This window comes from Pelophylax lessonae, assembly GCF_965119305.1.
Source record: "Pelophylax lessonae genome assembly, chromosome: 1".
Lineage (NCBI taxonomy): Eukaryota > Metazoa > Chordata > Amphibia > Anura > Ranidae > Pelophylax > Pelophylax lessonae.
In genome coordinates this window covers 163,657,433-163,683,776 of record NC_138768.1, presented here as the reverse complement: position 1 = coordinate 163,683,776, position 26,344 = coordinate 163,657,433, and the positions used below count along the sequence as shown (strand labels likewise).

Genomic DNA, 26,344 nt, shown 5'->3' with positions numbered 1-26,344 from the left:
TGTCCCTTATTGAAAAGCCACAGCGAGGGAGCCTTTTGCCACGGTGGCGCGGCGCCTCAGGCTATATTTATAAACAGCATTTTAATTGGGGGGCACATGGGAGGCCCAGTGTAATTTTGGGAGAACCATGGCCCCCTCTGCAATAGAGGGAGGCAAGAACTGGTGTGTGATTTTTTAAAATGTATTCGTTGTTACTGTTGCAGATTTTCTCTCACTTCCTGTCTAGTAAAACCATTTTTTGTCTTGACATGTTAAAGTGGATCTTGCACTTCCTGCTTACATACTTTACTATCCCCCCACCTCCCTATTTTGCCCAAAACCTGCAATTAAAAAACAAAAAAGGGAAAAAGGTTTCCATGAGAATGCTAAGCAGTCCACATCTCAAAGAAGATGATGTTATTGCAAAGTACAAGAGTATCTTCTCATGAGATTTGGGCTGCTCAGAATTCCCAAGGATCTTAAAGGAAGGAGTATGGCTTCACTCAAACCTAGGCACTGTGGGTAAAATCAGGGACAGGTCATAGTTATTTTTTTTTTTTCATTAATTGCAGCATATTGAAATGAGGGGGCCAAAAAAATATAGTCTAAAACTCTCACAACAAGCACTTTAACTATACCAAATACTTCTATGAGTAAAGGAAATTATATGGAGTAGTCCTTGAAAAGCCTAGTTTGATCATTTGAAAACACAATTAGATTTGTTGAGAATCCAACAAATAAAAGAAACAAGATTGACTGCGCGAGAAACTGTAGCAATGTCATTGCCATAAAACATAAATGGAAAGATCAGACAAAGAACCTAGGGCACAGAGGAAGAGAGCAGGAGAGTAGGTCATCAAAGAATAAACAAGATACAAGCATGTGGCCCAGATGGGTCACCTTTTAAGTATCACACTTGGATCAATATTCTTTGTTCCTCAGAATGTTATATAATCTGCACCTGTGGATTTTCCTAATACAAAGCCTTGCATAGAAAAGGAAATGTCATCATAAAAAATAACATCTACTTGGAAAAATATAATGATAAAAAAGGGCATGAGCCTTTTCTTGCCCAGGTGGATTAAGCCTACACAGTGGCTTTTTTATGTGTCAAATAATACCACAATATGTTAGGAAAGAGTTTTTACTTGTCAGTACTGTAATGTGTGTCTAGAACATATCTCAGATAGCAAGCAATTGTGCTGCAAGTTTGAAAATTACTTGCTAAGTCATTGCTAGACTTGCCAGGCTTCACAAGTTTGTTGCACAATTGCAGCAAGTCCGCACTGCATGACTATTGACTCCAGATCAACTTTCTTTGCAAACATTCTGCAAGTCTGCTCCAAGTTCTGGTTCCGTTATGTTGTACAATAGTCATCCCACCACAGGGAGCACTGTGACTTGAAGAGCTCTTGCTGTAGACTCACCACTGCGACTTTGCTCTTGCTAGAGACTTGCCACGCAAATTTGATACAAATTTGGAAAGTGTCAACTAGAACTTGTGCTTCAAGTGGTCTGCAAGTGTACAACTTGCCAGTGAAAATGTGCAGCAAGTTAACAGGCTTACAATTCAACACTGCTACAAATTTGTGAGTAGCAAAGCATGAATAGCAAAGGCACTCCTGTCAGCTTCTTGCCCCTCACTCACTATTAGACTATTACACTCTCAGATCCCACCCTGTGCAGAGATTTTACTGGTCTGGGACAACAATCTAAGCACTAGCAGACTGGGAGTGATAAGTACTGCAGCAGGTTAAGTATGCAGGTAAACCTTTACAAAAACACTAAAGTATACACACCGTAGCTGTCACCATGTGTCTTAAACCTTTTAATGCCACCAACCTATGTCGTACTTCGGTACACTCAATTAGCTTCAGTGGAGTACAGGTGAGACATCAGGGTTGTAACAGACCCCTAATGTCTCATTAAAGAGAACCCGTCACACTAAAAATGCTATCATATAAGGAGCGCTTGATGGGCATATTTAATAAGTAAACTGCACAATTATAACAATTTTAAAGTGTTTATATTTTTTGCTTAAACACAGACATGACTGGCTCTCTTTACCTTTAGTGCTCTCATATTGACAAGTAAAATGTATGGAGGTACAGAACACTTGCATTTAAACATAATATCATACAAATTTTGGACAAAAAAAACAAAAACAGTGTCTACATCCCAACTTTCCTTCCTATCAATGCTTTACTGGAGCAAAGCTACTCTTTAACACTGCTGGACCTCTGTGGTTAAACTTATGACCATTTTCTAAAAACAATTGCGCCCAATGCAGGCAACACCTGTCCGTGTCAGGAATACTAGAATGTCAGCTTGCTCATCACTTTCATTAAGAAGGGAAATGTACCATTGTATTCATTGTTTGGTAGCCCATGTGAATAGAACTTTTTTTTTTTATTCCAAAGGGGCGAAATGGAAAAGGCTCAATCTTCGTTTGGGCTTCCGGTAATGGTGGCAGACAGGGAGATAACTGTGACTGCGATGGATACACAGACAGTATTTACACCATCTCAATCAGCAGTGCGTCACAGCAAGGACTATCTCCCTGGTATGCAGAAAAATGTTCCTCCACATTAGCCACAGCATACAGCAGTGGAGACTACACTGACCAGAGGATTGTAAGTGTCTACACTTTTACTTTTATGTTCCATATATTAAGTTCTCCAGATATACAGTTTGTTCGACTCTTGCTTCTTAAAGTGAATTTAAAGTCAAAATTGGACTTTAGTGCCACTGGATCACTTCAGGCTGTCATTACAAAAATATTCCCAAATTCTGCCCACCCAGACTATGTCCACAGTCTGAATGACCACAATTGAATTTTCTTTTTGTGTCATCCTTCAAGAGCTATGAGATCTGTGTGAGGCAGAAGCCATGGATGGTTATTCAGGCAATGGCAGAAAATCAGAGCCCCAAACCCACATAGATCTAGTCGTTCTCTGCTGCCAGCAGGAAAAACAGGTGGGGCAGAGCCTCTGGGGCAGGACCAGAGCAACATTTTTGGGAAGTCGTTTTTGTAGTCTTAGGAAGGGCCAGAGAAGGCAAATCTATTCACAATATTGTCTTAAAAAAATGTACCTTTTTGTTCCATTTTGCAGTCAGTAGAAATTCTAATTGCTACCATGCAACTAAAACATCAGGATTAGCCTGTATGGTGTTTATATTTTCACTAAATTATTTCAGCTAGTATGAAAAAACTGAGCATTTTGTACAGGAAGTTTCTTTTTTTTTTTTTAGGAAGTTATAGTTTAAATAGATATGCTATATAATATTCGCATTTTAAGAACTTGTGCATTTACATTTATGTATATCTATCATTATTTAGATAAGTGCTGATTTACATAATGACTGCACAGAAACACATACTGGCACCTCTGCTTCCGCTCCATTGGCTGCTGGGATCTTCGCTCTTGCTCTGGAACAAAAGTAAGGATTTCAATTTATCAGTAAGGTGCCGTATGTACACAGAGAAAAAAATGCATGCTTTTTATCAGTATAAAAAGAATCATTAAAGGTTGAGGAAAAAAGAGGGTTTTTGTTTGATGTTGAAGGGTGAGCCAACTCAAAACAGATACCTGTTATACTGCTTTTCATGCTGCTCAAAGTAGAGGTGAAAGCATATCCCTGTGTCCCAGAGCATAGGACGCAGGCTTATCCTGATACCAATCCAGAGGGATAGTAAATGTAAAGAGGAAAGAATCACAGCTTCTCCCGACCAGCCCAGGTTAATAAACGAAACGATAGAGAGTGGCCTCAGCCTACATGTCTCCACCAAACCACACATGGTGGAGACATGTAGGTTGAGGCCGTTTCTTATCGTTTATCCACCTGGGCTGTTTGGGAGTAGTGGCGATCCTTTCCTCTTTCCACCAAAAACTGATATTTGAGTTTTTGGTAGATGCTGGAGAAGTAAATCATCTGAAGCTTTAATTCCAGAGTTTCTAACAACTCTCAAGGACACGTATTAAGGTCCCTCTGCTTGAGTTCCAAGGCCTGCACATCTGATGCAGATTTTTTAAGGGGTTCACAAGTTATCTGCAGGATTTATTTAACTGTATATACTTTCTGTCTCTTTTGGGCTCTAGTAAAGAGATCTTCCCGGTGTAATGGTGTACAGCAAAGATGCAAACATTATTTTATCAACAACTAATTAACATTTCACAATTGTTACCATTTTTTATATAATTTACAAAATCTTAAGAAAATGTAATGATCCTCATTTTAATTATTGTGTTTTAAAAAGTCCTAATCTCACATGGAGGGATATGCAACACCTGGTTGTCTGGACAAGTGAGTATGATCCTCTAGCAAATAATCCCGGCTGGAAGAAGAATGGAGCAGGTCTTATGGTCAACAGTCGCTTTGGGTTTGGACTACTGAATGCTAAGGCCCTTGTGGATTTAGCTGATCCTAAAAACTGGAAAACTGTACCTGAGAAAAAAATCTGCATTATTAAAGACAGTGACTTCACCCCCAGGTAAGAGCCCCCTGGAAAGATCGAACAATTTAGGAAAAGGAAAAATTACAAATACACACACTTGGGGAAACTCTGTTGTGTTTTTTTGATTTAGATCAAAATACAAGAAAATTTGTAGTTTACCAAAATACAAGTTATTCAAGATAAGAAAAAGAGGTGTATTGAATTAAAGGGTTCGTTCATCACTACCAAAATCTGCCTATGCAGATAAGAGACGTATGCAAATAAAAGCAATAAAAGCTGTTCAGCTCTGACTAAAGTTGAATAAAAGCCTTTGCTATAGGTGTAGTAGGCCATTTATGTACCTCATGAAGCCTGACTGAAAACTCCCAGGACATTGCAAGGACATTGCAAAGTGAGGCCTAACTGTTACTGTTAACCTTCACCATCACCGGAGAGAGCTCTTTCTCTGATTCAAACCCCTTTACATGTGCTTTCTCTCCCCTGATGGAGTAGCTCTGAGCTCAGTTTGAGAGCTCACTCCTGTGATGATGAAGGTGAACAATTATTACTGGGTCTCGCTTAGAAACGTTCTAGCTACGTCCTGGTAGTTTGCAGTCAGGCTTTATGAGTTAAGTAAATGGCCTACACCTATACCAGGGGCATTATCCAAGCAGGGAAGAGATAGGACAATGATGATCATCCTGAAAATGATAGAAGACCTCATGAGCAGCCCCTGACACTTTCAGGGAGCCACACAATAGCAGCTCATTTACATGCATTGAAGCCCATTGCATAAAGTTAGACAGACTATTCATGGGCTGTAACACACATAAAATCCAGCAAATTTTAATCCTACTGTATTTTTTACTGCAATAAACAATAAAGGAAAAGTTAGAGTAAAAAAAGCCCTATTGTTGGTGTAAGTGGCAGTAATAGCAACTCCCAGCATTACTGTTGGTGGATCCAATAATATCACCCAGCATTGCTGTCAGCAAACTTTTTAACAACCCCACATTGATATCAGTGACTGCAATATTACCCCCCCACCCCATTAGGGCCAATGACAGAAATACTAAACCTAGCATTGGTGTAACTGGCCGCAATGATAACCCCCTTATTAGTGGTCAGTGGCAGTGTTAAATAAACCCCCCTCATTGGTATTAGGTGACAATGCTGTCAAACCCCTCTTAAATAGGTTCTAAAGGCAGAAGGAAAGTTTTTCCCTAATGCATTCTATGCATTAAGATAAAAAAAACTTACTGCATGCAGCTCACCAGTCCCCCTAAATATTTACTTTAGCCCGATCTCAATCCAGTGATGTGCACGAGAGCAGTGACACTCTCGACTCCCTCTTTCCTCATTGGACAGAGAGGCAGCAGGAGCCTGCTGCTGTCAATCCCATCCAGTGAGGAGAGAGAGGAAGTTGGGGCTGAGCCACGCTCTGTGTGTCAATAGGCACACAGGGACGGCCCAGGAGCAAGCACGCATGTAGGCAGGTACAGTCTTCACTGCAGGCGGCACTCTCCCACAGCACTGCAATTGGAGAGAAGGTCAGGAGGAACAGGGTTCCTGTATGGTTTCCAGGGTCACCGGGGAAGCTATAGGATTGTATCCTGCAATCCCCTGTGACTCTGGTGGCCATCTTGGGTCAGGCAGAGCCTTTTTAAGGCCCTTGCCTGGTAGAGACAGAATTGTCGGCAGAGAAAGGTTTCTGATGAGGAGGAGCTTAGGGCTAGCAACTTCTCAGGGCACCTGCTTGTTTGGGCACAAGACGGCCAGGCAGCATCTTTCGCCTCTCTACAGATGTTGACAGATCAGCTGTATTCTGCTTTCTACCTGCTGTCAGAACCATGAGTGTTCCCGGTTGGGCTGCCTTCCCACTGGGTTATTTGTGAAATGTCTCTTCATTATTTCAATACAAGTTCATTGCACTGGGAATATTTTATTCCCTCCACACCATGCTGCACCCCACCTTCATGCACAAGTGCCCCAATAGCAAGTGGCTTGCTATGGGGGTACTCGGCAATGGGGAGGGGCCAGGAGCACCATCAGGGGACTCCAGAAGAGGAGGATTAGTTTGCTCTATGCAAAACCATTGCACAGAGCAGGTAAGTCTGACATTTGTGGTATTTTTGGTATTTTGTAAAAATAAAAACTATACCTTTAGAATCATTTTAAAATTCCCATTCAAAAATGTGAAGGGATGGAGATATTACAAATAAACAAAAGATTTACCAGCACAGTTATCAGCTAGCCTGCAAAAAAAAAACAAAATGGCACTTTCTAACAATTGACGTTAAAAACATAGGTTTTATTTGCCCACATTTGCAAATATATGTGAAAGCTGCACTGCCTTGCCTAGGCTCCTCTGTAAAGTGCGGTCCCAACTCTATATTTGAGAGTCTTTAAGTCGGAGCATATATAGCAGCGGATAAATAACAGGCAGGTATGCCCAGAAGGAGCCCATTCCTCATTAAAAGTGCAGTGACACAATAGAAACCTAAAAAGAGCACAATGGCAGCTAATGGTGTCCAATGTGTCCCCACACCAAATACAGCTTGCAAGCTCTGCAAGAATGGCAACCAGCCCAATTTATAACTAGCTTTTGAAGTAGGGTGCACTCAAAGGGCACTGCACAGCCTAAACAAACAAAAGATTTCCCTGCACACTTACCAGCTAGCTTGCAAAAAAACCTCAAAATGGCAGTCTAACAACTGGGGTGGGGGGTATGTGCAGCTGGGGAGCGTTAGAGTATGACAATGGGCAATATGTGCAGGAGAGGAGTGTTGAGGGTATGACAGCAGGCAGTATGTGCAAGTTAGGAGTTTAGAGGGTATGATAGGGGGAACTATATGCAGAAGAGGAGTATGAAGGATATGATGGGAGCAAATATATGCAAGAGAGGGTGTCAAAGGAGTGATGGGGAACAATTGATGCAGGAGATGGATGCAGAAAGCATGACAGTGGGAAGTAAGCTGGATATACATGCATCAAAATTTGTCAGTTTCAGCAAAAACTGGCTGAATTTAGATGTGTGTATCCCTTTTTGTTCAACAGAAGGCGGTGTAACAGCCAGAGTCTGTTGAACAGTCCTGCTGGAAAACCAGCATTTGATCAGCCACTGCAGCCAATGGCTGCAGTTCTGTTCGGTTTATTCTGATGGGGACGGGGGCCATCTGTCTGGAATATAATATTGCAGTGGAGGAAATGCCTGCTTCTACAACACTTATGTGGGTGTGGGTATCTGTAAGTTGTTTTTTTATATTCGACCCGTTGATTGAATGAAAGAAAAAAAAAACCTCTTAGACTAGTATACCCAGCTTAAGCCTTAACTGGTCTTTCTATAACTAGCAAGAAAACTGCTAAAGCAATATTGTTGTAGCACTGTCCCCATGGGGCTTGCTGTGTGACGACTTCTTGAGCCTCCTCTGATTACCTGCAGACAGTCACTTAGAGACAGTTCACACATCCATTCTTACTCCCAATGGCTCGTTACTCAATAAACAGTTCAAGGGTTTTTGTTTTTGGTATTTATTGTGGAACTTGGATGGGAGAAGGGAATAGTGGGATACTCCAACCTGAACTATTTACAGTTGATAAGGAAAATTCTCACTTGGCCTCACCGGGTTAATTGTGGAAGCAGTCATACTGCTTTAACCATACTGCCACTTGTATGGAAGGGGTTAAGTCTTCTTGCTGTCTCTAGCAGAAAACTTGATGCAACCACATTATCTAGAATCCCCTTGACTGACACCCATCCACTGACTCTTCTAGCCAAAGGGATGACCCTCTCAAGAAAGGCCCAATGACACAGATCTGTACTTACTATATGCAGAATCAGTTCCTTTCCAGTGTCTCCCTTCCAGTCAGCTCTGCAGGACCTCCAGGTTCAGCTCCTCTCTAACTCTCAGGCCCTCATGTTGACCACCTGAGGCCTCATGACAACTTGTACAGAGGAGGGGCAGCTGCCCCCTCCCTCTGGGACCCCGCTGTCCAGCAGAATGACCTCAAGCACATGTACCCTTCGCGTTTATACAGTATCCCAGCATGCACCGAGGCACTTTCCTCTGCCAATCACCAGGGCTGTACTAAATGCCTGTGCACTCATTTGTCAGGTTTCCTCCCACTGTCCACTATGCCTCCTTATTGGACCAGTGTAAAACACTTCAGCCAAACTGAGCTGTACCTGAGCAACATAAGCAGACCTCACTAGCAGATCCTGCTCTCTGGTAGGCAGAGAACAATATAGATTTACATGACAATCTTTCTGGTAAGCAGCAAAGATCCAAAACTATACTGTCTCTCTAGCACCTATCTTATGCATTTTCCACCCATTTTTCATGCCTCCCTCTCATATTTTGTTTATATAAAATGGATTTTCACATGAAACAATTTTCATATACAAATTCATTATTTTTTCTTCAAGTTGGTATTTAAAACATCAGAATATGCTGAGCTAAGATTGTTAGGTCACTTTATGCATGCCAAGCAGTTATGCAAATTTTTTTCCCAGGTTACCTTCCTGCATAATTATATTTTAATGAATTATTATTTTTGCTCACATTTTTTGGCAGGAATTTTCCAGCAAATAGAAAAAAAATTAATTTAGGTTCATTCACAAATTCCTCTGAATATATTCCAAAGCTAGAATTAACCGTGCAAAGAAAAAAAGTATAAAAATAGAAGTGTACATTATGAGTCAAACAAATGTAATTAACTAAATGCTATTTGCGTTGACACCATAATTTTATGTCATAGGGGTAAATTAAATACAGCAGAAACTGACAACATGCCATTAGTGAACTGGTCCTAAATAGAAGTAGCTGACACTCGGCAAATATAATCATAAGCCTTTCTAGAGAATAGATACTGTACAAAATATAACAGCAACTCAGTAGAAACTTACAGTTCCAACACAATTGCTCTCAACCGTCCCTCTTTTGGATTGTCCATCTTTAGGATAGAAATCCCTCTGTCCCTCTCTCCTTCTCAATTGTCCCTCATTTTGGTCTGATGTACAGACCTTTATATATATTTTCTATTTAAAGCAGAACTTCACCAAAAAAGGGAATATCCGCTTCTCCCACCCCCTTCTACTATGTTTGGATTTTTTTTTTCTTGGAGCGGATACCTTTTTCTCACAGATAACCCCCTTCCTGCCCGCCACTTCCTGGAACACAGATCCTAGGAGGCTGCGGGTCCATTGAGAAAGTGCAGCACTACTCGTGCACGCTCAGTGGGATGTCGACTGTGAAGCATCAGGAAGTCACAGTTGGCTTCCCACATCCGAGATAATGGTGCTCGGGAACCGAAGACCGGCTCAGGTGAGGACAGCAATGAATCCCTGGACCGGTAAGTGCAGTTTTTTAAAAGTCAGCTGCTACATTATTTGTAGCTGCTGATTTATAGGTTTCTTTTTCCAGGGTGAAATTCCATGTTAACTACCTCAAGTCTTATAATACAACAAAAGTCTCAGTCAACATCTAAAATATTGAATTTCTTTTTTTTTTTTTTAAAAGGAAAAAATATCTAATATAAGGCCAGCTGTGGTAAAGGAGGCTTAATATACAAAACCCTATGAAACCATAAAGTGCATACAATCAGAATGCAGCAATTAATCACATATTAATATATATTAAATACATTATTAATCAAATAAATCAACATAAATATAAATACACAAATCCTAAAGTTCAGTATAATACCACAATAAAAATAAAGTATAGATATACAGCGGGTAAAATAAGTAATGAACATGTCACCATGTTTCTAGGTAAATATATTTCTAAAGGTGCTATTGACACGAAATTTCCACCACATGCCGGTAACAACCCATGCAATCTATTCATACAAATAAACTAAAACAAATAAGTTCAGAAATTAAGTTACGTGTCATACAATGGAATAACACAAGGAAAAAGTATTGAACACATGAAGAAAGGGAGGTGCAAAAAGGCATGGAAACCAAGACACCAGCTGAAATATATCAGTAATTAAAAAAGCAATTCTGCCTCTTGTCAGTGCAAATTATTTTCAGCTGGTTCCGTCTCAACTGATGGCCTATAAAAAGGTTTCTCATTACCCAAGGTGTCACACAAGAAACATCTCATGATGGATAAAAGCAAAGAGCTCTCTCAAGACCTGTGCAACCTTATTGTTGCAAAACGTACTCATGCCATTGGTTACAGAAGGAATTCTAAACTTTTGAATGTTCCAGCTAGCACAGTTTCTCCACACAAGAGGCATTTTGAAGCTGTCATTACTAAGGGTGGGCTTTATGGTCGAGTCAAAGGTACGTTCGAATCGAACGTCGGGTGTTTGTGTGTTTGCTGAACACATAAACACCTAGGGCGCTCGCCGGGAAGTACGCCTGTCGACAAGCGACCCATAATGCACTGCGCTATCGCAGTGCATTAAATGCTTGTGATTGTTAAAGACGGGGATGATGTTAAAGACAGGGAGCAGTGTTATGTCAAGCTGACCAAGATTTCCCATAGATGCCAATGTTAAATACAGAGAGCTGTGCCATGTGAAGCTGACCAATATTTCCCATAGATGCCAATGAGCACTGAAAGCTAAAAATTGGTCTGGGCAGTAAGGGGTGAAAGTGCCCTGTATTTAAGGGGTTAAGGGGAACCCTATGACAGAATTTAAAAAAAAAAACAGTGTGGGGTCCCCCCAAAACCTATACCAGGCCCTTTGTGTCTGGTATAGATTTTAAGGGGAACTCCATGCCAAAATGAAAAAGAAAATGGCGTGCGGTCCCCCCCAAAATACATACCAGGCCCTTAGGGTCTGGTAAAGATTTTAAGGGGAACTCCATGCCTAAAAAAAAAAAAAATGACATGGAGCCCACCCCCCCAAATCCATACCAGACTCTTATCCGAAAAGCAGCCTGGCAGGCCAGAAAAAGGGGGGGGGAGCGATTGCCCCCCATTCTGAACCATACCAGGCTGCTTGCCCTCAACATGGGGAGAGTGCTTTTGGGTGCACAAGATCCCAAAGCAATTGAACCTCCCCCCCAACATCCAACATGCAAGCCCCCTGATAACCTGCACGCTCCGTCTCTGTGCAAAACACAGAAAACGACACGTGCAGTGTAAGTGCTTGTGACAAAAATGTGACTGATGATTCTGTAAATGGCTGCTTTTATTGGTGCTTTCTCACATAGGTGCCTTTCTTTGTGACAGGTTATCAATAGGAAGGCATTTACAGTGTGAATTGAATAAGGCAGTGCAAATGACAGTAAGCAACCAGAGAAAGCCAACCACATTTTAACTTTAATTAGCAATCAAAGCTGATTGCTCCTTGGTATGTTTTTTAGCATTATTACAGGATATAAAACTTGTATCATGTAATATGAAAAACTGGAATGAGCCCCAGTATGACATTCCAGTTATACAAAGGTGAATTAAGCTGCTTCATAGTGCATTTTTAGACACTCATTGCTATGATGTGGATTTGCATGTGCAGAATAAACTTGTTTTACCTCCTTTCAGTTAAATGCCAATTGAACAATCATTCACTTCTAAGCTAAACAGAGGTTATCACACACATGCGGCACTAGATAGCCCTATAGTACATTTTAGCAGTCACAGGGACTATCTTCATTTTATCTGGGTCCTCTGAAATGTGTTGTAGCATTAAGGTACACCGCATATGTATGATAACTCTTATTATCATAGAGATAAATGTCTGTAAATGTTCATGGCATGGTTGATGCGCTCTTGTGCCTAAGGAGCTTATTAAATTACATGTGGATCAGTGTGTAAACTGCCATTACCATGGAGGGGAGGTAGGAATGCCAGCTAATGCCAGCTAAACCATAGTTATGGCAGTCCAGTATGTACAGCAGCCACGAAATTTTATTAACTGGAATAGGAAAGGGTAATTAATATCTGTAAGAGAAGGGTCACTTTAGTGCAAGTTTCTTCTGTAAGACCTGACCTAACACTTATATGCATCTGCACTGCCTTGCTGTGGGTTTGCCGTATTATCAGTGATCAGCTTGTAGGAGTCTTCAGTAGTCAAGCTCATGATGAATTTTGTTTGGTCATTTTGGGTTACTGCACACCATTTGTGCTTGGAAAGCAATCCTTGCATCATGTCCGTTAAATTAACTAACTTAGATGTATTAAGCAACTTAGATGGACTGGATCTACCCATTTGTAAAAAGAGTAGCATCAACCTTGTTAAAATACTTCTTTCTAAACCAAATCCACGATATTGCAATAAATTATATGTTTAAAGAAAAATTTAAAAAATAAAATTAACTTACAGAGTTACAAGTTACAAAAAATGGCGATCCTGCAATACACTGCATGCCTACACTTCCAGCAAATTCCCTGCAGGCTTATTTACTAAAATAAGGAAGAATACCAAGTCCAGTATCCACAGCAACAATCAGAAATCATACCTTCTTATATGACTTGAGTGGGTGGAATTATCTGTGACTGCAATGTACATGCACATTTATTTTGCTCTCTGTCCTGCCTTATTTACCCACCTCTTCAGTGCCTGTATATCAAAACAAAAGAAACTGTTTGTAGAAAAAGGAGATACTTCAGGTCTCCAGTACAGAGGAGTGCCTAATGTAAATTGATAGTATTTTCTAAAAACCCATACCCCCCACAACCCCATCCGACCCTCTTCATCAAGCTGCCTTCTTACTACAGTACCATGCTCAGGGCTTCTATGACAGCAGACTTATGAAATGTAATCCATGCCCTAAACCTTGTCATAGGGTTTCATAGACATTTAGAGTGACTGCACTGAGCATATGACTAAGACCATTTTCTCTATATATTTGGACCTACTAGAAGCTTGTTATTTTACCAAGATCTCAAGAAGTAAACACTGGCTGACACTGAGCAGGTTGTGGTAATGAGAAACTGAACTTCTTTGCACCTATTTTACAATCCTATAGGATTTATTTATTATTGTTTATGAATAAGTAGAAGAGTATATTATTTTGTAACAACAGGAAAGGAAGTGATCAGGATATAGATGTAATATTGCACAGAGGGTCATTTGAAAGGCCATGCATAGTAACCCAGCTTCCAAAGTAACCACTTATGCTCATGAATTGTCTTAGGGCTTATGGTCATCTCTAGTCCAGTCTCTCTTTGACATATCTGTAAAACTTGATGGTTGAAAGAGGGGCAGTAAAAACAAGGGCATGTGATCTTTTGGTATTTGTGGAAACCACAATATCTCTCCCACTGAGCCTTTCATAAATGCACACAAAAAAAAAAAAGAGTAAAGCAGAGCATACTGTACTTTTCCTTGACATATTGCTGATGTTCATGTCATAGTCTGTGTGGACAGAACTAGAGAATTGTTTCTGGATTTTTCCCAATCATGATGAGGGTACACTTGGCATGACCATATATTTCCCCAACTTTAATCCATTTATTCTGAGTGTTGCTTATTTTTCATAACAGAAGACATCCAGAAAACCTATCACATAATTACTCTCCTCTATCTCTACTTCTAATTACAGGCTTTTTAGATCTGTGGATGAAATTACAATTGAGATTCCCACAAAGGCATGTGAAGGTCAAGATAATGTTATCAAGTCTCTGGAGCATTTACAGCTGGAAGCCACTATTGAGTATACACGTCGAGGAGATCTTCATATTACACTAACTTCTCCATCAGGTATGTAATCTTAATGATTATTAGGTAAAAGTCCTGCCTAACAACAGACATTACAAACATCTCTTTTTGCCAGGAAAGCCTGTATACCTTTCTGATGTTTTTTACTTGAGCAAGTGATATTCCCATATACCTGGCTATTAAGGACATTGTTACTGAACAAATTGTAGGAGGATAAGTCCCGGTTCACACTAGGGCGACCTGTGAGGCGACCTGGTCACCTCACAGGTCGCCCTGGGTCGCCTCCCATAGGGAAGCTGCGGACCCGCTCTAATAGGAGCGACACAAGTCGCTCCGACTTAGAAAAAGGGTCCGGAGCTTCTTTGGGGCGACCAGGAGGCGACCGCCATAGACTTCAATGTTATGAAGTCTGTGGCGGCCGCTCCGAGGTCGCGGCGCGCTGCTCGCACCGCGACCTCGGAGGTCGCGGTGCGAAGTAGCGTCGCTCGTATGTGAACGGGCACTAAATAGTACTTGGGATGGGCCTTCAAATCAGAAATGTCAAATACAAATAAATAAACAGAAAAAAATAAGAGGGTTGCAGAAGATGTTTTTTCAGACTAAGGGCCCTTTCACACGGGCGTTCCGCATGTCCGCAAATCATCCTATTTTTTTGCGGATGATTTACGGACATAATGTTTGTCAATGGGATTGCGGATGTCAGCAGATGACCATCTGCTGACATCCGATTTTCTTCCTTTCAGTTCTGTTCCGTTTTTTGGAACGGAACAGAACCCTATTTTTCCTCCGTTAAAAAAACGGAAAGGAAGCAAAATCGGATGTCAGCGGTATCATCCGCTGACATCCGCAATGCCCATAGACTTACATTATGTCCGTATATCATCCGCAAATGGATGGGATGATATGCGGACATACGGAGCGGATGACACAAGTGTCATCCGCTCCGTTAAATGAAAAAAAAAAAAGCACCGGAGCGGAGAGGAAAAACTGAACGGCCGTGTGAAAGAGCCCTAATTTAGCTTTTGACTCCTTGAAAGGTGAAATATTTATAGCAATTAATCAAAATTAATTTTACTGTAGCTAATGCAGTGGAGTATTCTCTAACATTTCAGAAACAGTAGAATTATGCTCCCTGTTAAGACATCCCTTACCGGATTACCAGAGTTTGTATTCAGACATGAGCAATAACAAGCCCTGATCTCTTTTGTTAACACTACTGGTTCCATTATATCATATGTATATTCAGATTGTAAAAACTCCATGGAAAAATCAATCTGTCTGTTTTGCATTTAAATCAAGATGTTATCATAAACCATATGTTTATGAATGCTTCTAGACAGTGAAGATGTTCTCATAAGCCATACATTCAGATGGCATCAAACCATATGTTTAAAAATGCTTGCAAATGGCATCTGAAGGTTTTATTTGTAAGTTTTTTGCAGCTGTCTAGGAAAAATGCACACTGTGTCATTGAAATGCACAAAATGTTCCTGAATATATGAATATTTCTGTTATTCCATGCAGGAACCAAGACAGTCCTCCTGACTGAAAGAGAAAGAGACACATCGACCAATGGTTTCAAAAACTGGGCGTTTATGTCTGTCCATACCTGGGGAGAAGATCCAGCAGGAACATGGACTGTCAAAATCACTGATGTGGTAAGAAGCAGAAAAGAACCATCAAGATGCAGCTATTATATTAAATCTCAACTCGGGGCTTCTGCTTTTAAATAGTTTTATAGCTATAAGTGTTTACCTCAACAGAATAGTAAGCGAATCTCAGATTTGTTCAAAGAAGTTATATAGGACTCATTTACCCAGGATTGTACAGCTCTCAGTGGCTATGCTTTTTGTGATGCAGAGACACAATAATAGTACTGATGTCTATCATGCATGTGATGTTGATGTCAGTGGAAAGGGTGGGGGGGGGGGGGGGGGGGGCAGAAGTACAATCTACAATGTACTATTTAAAACAGTCTGCAATTTTATTGGAATTTTCAGTGCTAGCATAGCAGTGTGGGGTTGATTTGCAAAAACTGGAGAGTGCAAAATCTGTTTCTGGTGTAGTTCTGCATAGAAACCAATCAGCTTCCAGGTTTTTTTGATCTAAGCTTAATTGAACAAGCTGAGGTTAAAAGCTGATTGGCCACCAGGCACAGCTGGCTGTAGATTTTGCTCTATCCAGTTTTAGTAAATCAACTCTTGTGTGTGCTGGTCTCTGCCAGTTATGGCAGTTCCCAAAGTATTGGAAAAGAAAAGACAAGGATCATTAGTACATTTCAAAAGTTCCTTGGTACCCCATCGTATCTTATTTTTTTAAAAGTATAGTCCCCCTCCTTTAGTCTTTATCTTTTAAAAAAAAAATAGCCATATAATTCCTGACTTAAATGTTTCTGTGAATCATATACTTTTAAATTGTCTATTATTCAGTCTAAAAGATTGGAAAACGAAGGAAGAATAGTTAACTGGAAACTAGTTCTGCATGGAACATCTACCCGCCCAGACCACATGACAAATCCCAGAGTGTATACTTCCTACAATGTGGTTCAGAATGACCGAAGAGGTGTGGAGAAGTTAACAAATATTGATGAGGTACGTAATTTCGCTATTGTACACCATTGTGTTCCACTTGAATGTCTAGAGCATTCTTTCTCAACCAGGGCTCCTCAAGAAGTTTCTGGGGTTCGTTTGGGCAGTGAATAAGCTCTACATCTCAGATTAATAACCACTAACAACAATTATCTTTTTATCTATCTGTAAAGGGGGATTCTTCCTAATGACCACAAATGTAAGGAGCATTCTTCTAAGTAACCATCACACTAAAGTACTGTGAACTTCTGACATAGTAATTAAGGGCCGGTTCATACCATGAGTTGCACAGAAATGCACTGTGCATTCTGGTATGATTTACATACAATCTGGGTGCAGTGCGATTTCAGTCTATTTATCAGAATAGGCTGAAATTGTGCTGGACTGCACCAAAAGTGTGTGCATGCACTACTTAAAAAAATGCACAGCAACCAGAGCGCATGGTACTACTGTACCGTGTAATGTTGTGCAGGAAAAAGCACTGCGATTGCAACCTGTGTTTGGGGGTTTTGACTTTAGAAGGACACCTGCTGCAGATTGCAAGTTGGATGCATGTACGGAATGCAGGTTTCCCGCATTGTGTTCTGGTGTGAACTGGCCCTAATAGCAGAAGGCCTTGAGCCTGGAAAGTTAATTCACTGGTTCCCCCATGTTTAAAAGGCTGGTCTAGTTGTATGAACTGTTGTCTCTTCTTTTTTTTTAATGAAAAAAATCTGTCCTCTGGCCTTCAAAGCATCTGATTTAACCAAGATCAGTTTGATCAGATGTTTGTTCAAACCAGTAATGGCTACATGAGACAGAAACCAGTGTTAATTTCGTCGACTAAAACCGACTAAAACTTTTTCGTCGACTAAATTAACACAATTTTAGTCAACTAAAATACGACTAAAACTAAAACAATTCAGATGACTAAAAAACAACTAAAACTAAAATGGCATTTTAGTCTTAAGACTAAAATATGACTAAAACTAAAATGGCATTTTAGTCAAAAGACTATAACTAAAACGAAATCGAAATTTGCTGCCAAAATTAACACTGGTGCATGCTCAAAGCTTAATACCATAAATAATAACATATTAGATTTTTCACTCCAGGACCAGCAGTAGTATATAATGAGTTTGGAAATTGTAGAGAAATGCTTAAATAATGCATTACAAATTACAATTGAACTACACCCATTAAATTATAGATGACTAAAATGAGTTTTAGTCGACTAAAAAGTAGGACGTTTTAGTCTACTAAAATGTACTGGAGTTTTAGTCGACTAAATACGACTAAAACTAAAACACTAGCAGAAGACTAAAATGGGACTAAAACTAAAATGCCATTTTAGTCCTAAGACTAAGACTAAAACTAAATTGAAATTTGCTGCCAAAATTAACACTAACCGAAACTGGAAGTGATAAAATCTTTGTCGCTTCTAGTTTCTGACGTCACGCAGTGGGAGGAACGACATCCATCCCTCTCACTGTGTCCCAGGAACTGGATGCTACTGTTTGCATCCGAAAGGCAGTAAAGGCAGGGATGGGACCCCCTTCAACTGCCTGTTAATGTAATCCAGTGGCTTCTTAGCCACTAGGATTACTTTTACTCGGGGCAGAATCGCTAAGGCTAAAAAAAATATCTCTATCATTACTGTAGTGATGACCAAGATATAACCCTTCCAATCCAGCGATGTACTGGCATGTAGTTGGACGGGAAGCAGTAAAAGGGGATTGGTTTGGGGGGCAGTAAAAAGGCAGCTCTGCTGCACATGTGTACTGCTCTCCCAACTGAAGTGTAAAGTAGCATCTCACAGTGTCCTATGATCATCAGCATTATGATAATCACACCTGCAGCACAATAAGCTGGGTACTGACTTTGTCAACTTATGGCTGTACTGAGTGTTACAGACTGTAACACAGCTAAGCCATAACAAAGTCAGCACCCAACAGTCATGTGACACAGAACCATGATAGATCCTTTGCTTATTGTGCTGCCTGTGTGATCATTGTAATGTTAATGATAACATGCTGTGCTGTGATATAATAGAATGCAGTGAGGATTCTATCCTCTGTTCTACACTCACTGTGTCCATTGCAGCCACGCTCTCCTCCTGCTGCTCCCTGTCAGCCGCTCAACTGCTTCACATCTTGTGAGAACAGCAACCGGGAGTCGGATGGAAAATTAATAATTGAGTAGTGGGGCAGCTTGATGTACATTCCCCCCCGAAAATAAAGAAATACTCCCTCCACTGCGCTCAACTCCTGGACCCCTCTGTAGACCTGATGGGGCCCAGGAAAATGATATAACACCCCTCTATAGGCAAGTAGGAGCGGGAGAGGAGTTTAGAAAGCAATTTTTAAAAAATATAGTAACGAACTGTCATGCTGCCTGGGCCCAGCTGTGTAGCTGCTGGGGGCGGGCCCTGTACAACAGGGCCAGCTGTACTGCCCTATCAGTGGCCCTGCAGGCAGCTGCAGAAGGTGTTCAATGCCTATGAACAAACAGTGGTAACAAGGCCTCATGGCAGACAATTCTGCAGTATCCCCAGCTGAGATGTAGAAAAAAAAAATCTTCCAAATCCTTTTCTGTCTTTTACTTTTAAAGAGTTTATTAAAGATTTTACATGTTACAAAATGAGTAACAACACAAATTCTGCTTACAGTGGAATTAATAAGAGAACAGATGCCAGACACAAAATGTCTATACCCCGTCACCCATCTTAAAACAGTAAAGTAAACCCCCCTCTAAACAGTAAACCCCCTCTATCGCGGGGGTTACGTTCCGGACCCACCCGCGAAAAGTGAAAATCCGCGAAATAGAAAAACCCTATTAAAATACACTGTAGGCATGACTCATTTAAACACATAAATGATACTGAGAAACAGAGCAAGAGCTATGGAAAACACAAAAATATTTAATTTTCAATGATTTAATTAGTAAAATAACATTACAGAAAAAAACGCAATATACCGGAACCGCAAAAACTGAACTGCGATGGAGTGGGGGTTTACTGTATTTGCAACAGGGATTAATAATCAATCGACTGAAGCATCAAGAGGAAAACATACTCTTTGAAGACTACCCCACTTTCAGGATGCAATAATAAGATATCAAAACTCTCGGGTAGTCCCATAGCAAATAAAGAGAGGACAGAAGAAGAAACAAAGAGTAAGAGTGGAGAAGAGAGTAGAGTAGAAAGAAAAGGTCCAAACCGGAGTCAGAGAGAGTAAGGATCCTTATTTTGTCTTTATAGTTTAAACAAGCAATGCTCAGTATTCCTGAGAATGCATATTTAAAGTAGGCGTAAAACTTTTTTTTTTTGCATAGAGTAAGGCAGGGATATAGCACCTTTTAGATGTAAACCTTTTTTTTTTTTTTTTTTTTCCATCTGTGTTCCATTGGGGAGATTTCACTACTATTCCTGTCCTATAGCCAAAACAGAAAGTAGACCAGAACACGTGTCCCCATTAGAAGATTTATAGACTGGGCAGAAGGAACCGGGCAGTCAGCCAAGGCTCGGCAGTTCCTAAATGTTTTGCAGGACAATTTCATGGGTCAGATGGTGAATGCACCGACAAGAAACAATGCGGTACTTGACCTACTGATTACCAACAATACAGACCTGCTCATGGATATAGAAATACAGGGCAACTTAGGAAATAGTGACCATAGGTCAATTAGTTTCAGTATTAATTATAGTAATAGTAAACACAAGGGCAATATAAGGACACTGAATTTCAAAAGAGCCAATTTCCCAAAACTGCGCTCTCTGCTAGAAAATATCAAATGGGATAGAACCCTTGGAACAAAGAACACGGAGGAAAAATGGGAGTGCTTCAAAAGCATACTTAACAAAGGGATTGACCAGTGTATTCCAAAGGGAAATACATTTAAAAGAGCAAAACTAACTGGGTGGCTAAACTCCAACATAAAAATGCATATTAATGCTAAAGGAAAGGCCTTCAAAAAATACAAGACTGAGGGGTCATTGGCAGCATTTAAGTATTACAAAGAGTGTAATAAGAAATGTAAAGACAAAATCAGGGCGGCTAAAATAGAACACGAGAAACATATAGCGGAAGAGAGTACAAAGAACCCCAAGAAATTCTTTAAGTATATAAACAGTAAGAAAGTGAGGCCAGAACACATTGGCCCCATAAAAGACGATAAGGGAGTTTTGGCCACAGAGGAAAGGGAAAAGGCGGTAGTGTTAAATCATTTCTTCTCTTCAGTCTTCACAAAAGAATTGGGGGGCTACACTAACCCACCTTGTAAGGCCAAACTAAACAACACACCTCAGGAAATACCGCCATGGCTAACAGAAGATAGACTTAGAACTAAACTAGAGAAACTTAACATAAATAAATCACCGGGACCGGATGGCTTGCACCCAGGGGTTTTAAAGAGCTCAGCCAGGTGATTGCCAAACCATTTTTCTTGATCTTTAAGGATAGTTTACAGACGGGTATGGTGGCAGCTGATTGGAAAAAAGCCAACGTGGTACCAATATTTAAAAAGGCTGAGATATATCCCGGGTAACTATAGGCCGGTCAGCCTAACATCAGTAGTCTGCAAGATTTTGGAGGGGATGTTAAGGGACCATATAAGACTTTAGTAATGAAAACGGTATTATTAGTAGTAATAAGCATGGATTCATGAAAAATCGTTCTTGCCAAACCAATCTATTAACCTTCTATGATGAAATGAGCTGCCACCTAGATAAAGGTAAGCCTGTGGATGTGGTGTACCTGGACTTCACAAAGGCCTTTGACACCGTTCCCCACAAACGCTTACTGTTCAAACTAAGGAAGGTAGGTATGGACCATAAGGTGAGTACCTGGATAGAGAACTGGCTCCAGGGGAGGTTGCAAAGGGTAGTGATTAATGGGGAGTACTCAGATTGGGCGGGTGTGAAAAGCGGGGTCCCCCAGGGTTCTGTCCTGGGGCCAATTCTGTTTAATTTATTCATAAATGATCTAGAGGAGGGGATATCGAGTGAAATCTCAGTATTTGCGGATGATACTAAACTAAGCATGCCAATATCTTCTGGGCAGGATGTGGAAACCTTACAAGCGAACCTGAACAAAATAATGGGGTGGGTAACTACATGGCAGATGAGGTTTAATGTTGAAAAATGTAAAGTAATGCACCTGGGTGCCAGAAACCAGAAAGCAAGCTACTCACTAGGGGGGGAACCTCTGGGTGAGTCTAGGATGGAAAAGGACCTGGGGGTACTGGTAGACAACAGGCTTGGCCATGGCGTGCAATGCCAAGCCGCTGCAAGCAAAGCCAACAGAATACTGGGATGTATAAAAAAGGGGATTCACTCCAGAAATAAAGAGATTATTCTCCCACTCTACAAGACTCTGGTCCGGCCACATCTGGAGTATGCTGTCCAGTTCTGGGCACCGGTCCTCAGGAAGGATGTGCTGGAACTGGAGAAAGTCCAGAGAAGGGCAACAAAAATAATTAGGGGAATGGAGGACATCAGCTATGAGGAAAGACTACAAGCACTGAACTTATTCTCTCTGGAGAAGAGACGATTGAGGGGGGATATGATATCAATGTACAAATATTGTACTAGCAACCCTAGCATATGGAAAAACCTATTCCGAGAAAGGAAATGCAATAAGACATGTGGCCACTCATTAAAACTAGAGGAAAGGCGGTTTAACCTTAAAATACGCATGGGGTTCTTCACTGTCAGAGCAGTAAGGATGTGGAATTCTCTTCCACAAAAAGTGGTATCAGCAGGGAGCATTGATAGTTTCAAAAAACTATTAGATGGGCACCTTAAAGACCACAACATACAGGGGTATACAATGTACGGTTAGCAGCAAACACACACACACACATCATAGGTTGAACTGGATGGACTGGTGTCTTTTTTCAACCTCACTAACTATGTAACTATGTAACTTTCTATTTCTTTTCTGGGAACAATCCAAACTTGAAAAAAAAGTTTTGCCACAGTCAAATGACGGCAGAGCGGTGCGGCTCTGACGTCATATGATGGTGCCTCAGAACGGCCACTTTTGCGTGACTGTGGGGGCGCACAGAGCAGCGATCGTGGCCACTCCTTTTTTCTAGGGCACGGCGTGACCCCGATCTTGGTAAAGAGCCAATGATGTGGCTCTTTACACCTGCGTGATCGGCTGTGTTTAATCACATCCGGTCACATGTAAATGCAGAAGTGCCATTTATTGGTGGTCCTTGCCTCACACTGTCGGAGTGTGTGGCAAGGAGAGACAATTAGTAGCTCTTCCTTGAAGGGATGACCAAGACAGGTAATCAAGGCACTGATCATCAGTGCCCTGATTACAGTAAAGCCCCAACAGTGCCCATCAGTAACACAAATCATTGCACATCAGTGACTCCAATCAGAGTCCATCAATAATCCCAATCAATGCCCATTAGTGACGCCAGTCAGTGCCCCTCAGTGCCTGCACATTTGTGCTGCACATCAGTGCCCATCAGTGCCACCCATCAGTACCCATCAGTGGCACCTTTCAGTGCCCATCAGTGCCACCTATCAGTGCCTACCAGTGCTACCTATCAGTGCCCATCAGTGCTCACCAGTGCAGCATATCAGTGCCACCTATCAGTGCAGCATATTAGTGCCTCCTCATCAGTGCCACTTCATCAGTGCCTATCAGTGAAGCCTATCAGTGCCCATCAGTGCCGTCTCTTCAGTGCACATCAGTGAAGGAGAAAAATTGCTTATTTACAAAATTTTACTGACAGAAACTAAGAAAATCATTTTGTTTTTTGTTTTTTTTAATTTTCTGTCTTTTTTTATAAAAAAAAAACCCAACGGTGATTAAATACCACCAAAAGAAAGCTCTATTTGTGTGAAAAAATGATAAAAATTAAATTTGGGTACAGCATTGCATGACCGCGCAATTGACATTCAAAGTGTGACAGCGCTGAAAGCTGAAAATTGGCCTGGGCAGGAAGGGGTTGAAAGTGCCCAGTAGGCAAGTAGTTAAGCACAAAATTGTTCAGAAAGACCTCTTCCGATGACTGGATCGTGTCTGAACGTTTGTTCATCCTCTGGGTTCTATGACCACTTTTACTGAATAAGCTGTCATCAAATTTAGAATGTATCATTATATTTTCATTTCTTGCAGGCACCTTCTGTAACTACAGATATCATTATCTGATCCTATATATTACTGTTTCTTCTTTGATAAGATTGATGCACATATACTCTGGTACACTCATATAAACTTACAACAGTATAAACAACTATTTATAATGTGTAATGTGTCCAAATGTGTGTCTTTCTTATGATCGTCAGCTCCATTAAGTGGCCATAGTGCAGTATTTTCCTGAAATACTACAGAAAAATACTGCATTATTATTATTATTATATAGGATTTATATAGCGCAGACAGTTTACGCAGTGCTTTACAACTTGTGGGTAGACAGTACAAATATAATACACTTTAATACAGTAGGAATCAGAGGGCCCTGCTCGTTAGAGCTTACAATCTAAGAGGGAGGGACAAGAGATGCAAGAGGTAATAACTGTGGGGGATGAGCTGATGGAGAAAATAAAAGTACAGTTGTTAGGTGGATGCTAACTTCTCTGAAGAAATGTGTTTTCAGGGATCGTCTGAAAGTGGACAAAGTAGGAGATAGTCGGACAGATGGGTGTAGAGCAGTCCTGGAGGCGAGCATGGGAAGTGGTTACAAGGGAGCTAGAGAGCAGGAGGTCCTGGGAGGAATGAAGAGAACAAGTTATTACGAGGCATTATGACCACTAGATAGAGCTGACGATCATAGAAACTTCACATATTAGACTCATTATTGGGATTATCTGTGACACCAGTGAAAATTTATAGAAAGATCCCTAGATGTGTTCCACATAGATAGTTAACATTTTCTCCCCAGCTCAACACATGAAATGTACTCTGGCTTCTAGAGTGAGAAGTAGGGGTATACATTTCTAAATCTTTCGATGTTACACCTTCCTGTCTTTAGAACTTTAACGCCAGGTACACTAGATATGCCAGAATTATATTTATTGGGAGGATTTTAGAATCTTGCAATGGTCAGTAGATTATCATAACAGCATGAACATTTCCCATGTCTTTGAACATTACAGGACTCTTCCAATGAACAAATAGTTACAGAGACCCCTACAGAAAATGAAGAACCAGAGGATCCTGTGAAATCAAAAGCCATGCTGCATCTTCTGAAGAATGCTTTTGACAGAGAAGGGGCTGCATTTGCAGAGGAACAGTCTAAAATTCCTAAGACCCATTATTATCACGCTCTGCAAAAACTTTACAAGCAGTCAGGTACAAAGGACAGAGGGAACAATCTATACAATGACTATATTGACCGATTCTATAATCGAAGACCCTATAAGCATAGAGATGATCGATTATTGCAAGCTCTCCTGAATATTGTAGACAAGGATTCGTAGGATTAAATTTATCTTACAGTTGGAAACATGCCTCCATCCAATAAATTTTGATCTCCATAACCCCAGATTTCCATACAATTTTGTTAAAATGCCAAAAATTAATTGTGTGAATACGCTATATGTTAGGAAATGCTCCAGCTGGAAAAAAATGTGTAAGTGAATTTATATATATAGTCAATGAAATTAACAGCATATCATAATTGTGTGTGTGAAGTGACTAATGTAAGATAGAGCCAGTGCTGTTATTTATTTTAAACCACTGACCAATTAAGTGCCATAGAAGCCAAAGGGAAATGTTTATAGACGCTGATGCACTGTCTGGTTTGGAAGATCAGGGCAGTTAGGATGACGAACAATCAGTAACAGTTGCCATAAGGATCTACCATCACTGTGACCACTTTCCTTTCGCTGCAAGTTACAATTCAAAAATTGTTAGAACTCCCAACTATAGGAGGTTTGTGAGTGGTTGTAAATAAATCATTGCAAAGTTAGTTTTATCAGATTAATCTCACAAAGCTTGAAAAGAAAAAAAAAAATGAAAGAAAGAATTATTTGAACATATCTACGATTATCACAGAAAGGGAACATTGAGACGAGAACAATGCAAAGTATCTTCCTCTAACTTCAGTTCCAAACTTGGTGTCAGTTTCTTTGTATACCATACACTGTGCTGAATTTATTGGAACACTTATATAATATAATATGATATGATATAATATAATATAATATAATATAATATAATATTACATAATGTATGGTCTCTCAAACATACTCTCTGCTTAGGAAAACCAAAATAGTACAATTGGAACAACTGAACACTATTACATAGAATTCTGCTAATCTCTGCCACAGCCACATCAATAACTAATCACACAGGTTAAAGTAAAACAGATTGCTGCTATATAGCTCAAACATCGAAATACAAGTGTTCATGTGCACATAAATTATTGAATTTGAAAGTGCAGGTGTGAATCATGTGTCCCCATAATATTTGCATACACTTTTTGTGGGGGTTAACCACAGTGGATCTGGTAAATCATTGTGGCTGTATATGATTCATGCAAATCTGCAAATCTTGATTCACATCTGCTTTAGAAATCCAAATTGCAGAATAGCTAATTGTTTTGCTCATTCCTACATATGGTGCATCTTATAATGTCACAAACTGCACCGGCAGTTGAAAATGCTTTAGCTATTAGAAGTCAAAGTCAAAAGTTCTGCTAATTGTGCTGAAGTATTAGGGAGCCTCATATGGTTAACCAGTGCAGAGCACAATCATATCCAACTCTTTTGACTATATTTTCA

The 26,344-nt window shown here is 40.4% G+C and overlaps 1 protein-coding gene across 1 annotated transcript in view; it reads left to right on the top strand.

Moving 5' to 3' along the window:
• PCSK1 (proprotein convertase subtilisin/kexin type 1) overlaps positions 1 to 25,743 on the top strand; it is an 89,887-nt gene extending 64,144 nt beyond the window's left edge. Inside the window, exons 8-14 of the mRNA XM_082257717.1 lie at positions 2,400 to 2,612; positions 3,320 to 3,420; positions 4,238 to 4,471; positions 13,917 to 14,074; positions 15,557 to 15,690; positions 16,462 to 16,623; positions 24,716 to 25,743. Of these exons, the coding sequence (XP_082113843.1) occupies positions 2,400 to 2,612; positions 3,320 to 3,420; positions 4,238 to 4,471; positions 13,917 to 14,074; positions 15,557 to 15,690; positions 16,462 to 16,623; positions 24,716 to 25,039 (1,326 nt within the window). The 3' untranslated portion in view covers positions 25,040 to 25,743. The remainder of the gene's footprint in view (positions 1 to 2,399; positions 2,613 to 3,319; positions 3,421 to 4,237; positions 4,472 to 13,916; positions 14,075 to 15,556; positions 15,691 to 16,461; positions 16,624 to 24,715) is intronic.
• The last annotated feature ends 601 nt before the right edge of the window (positions 25,744 to 26,344 follow it).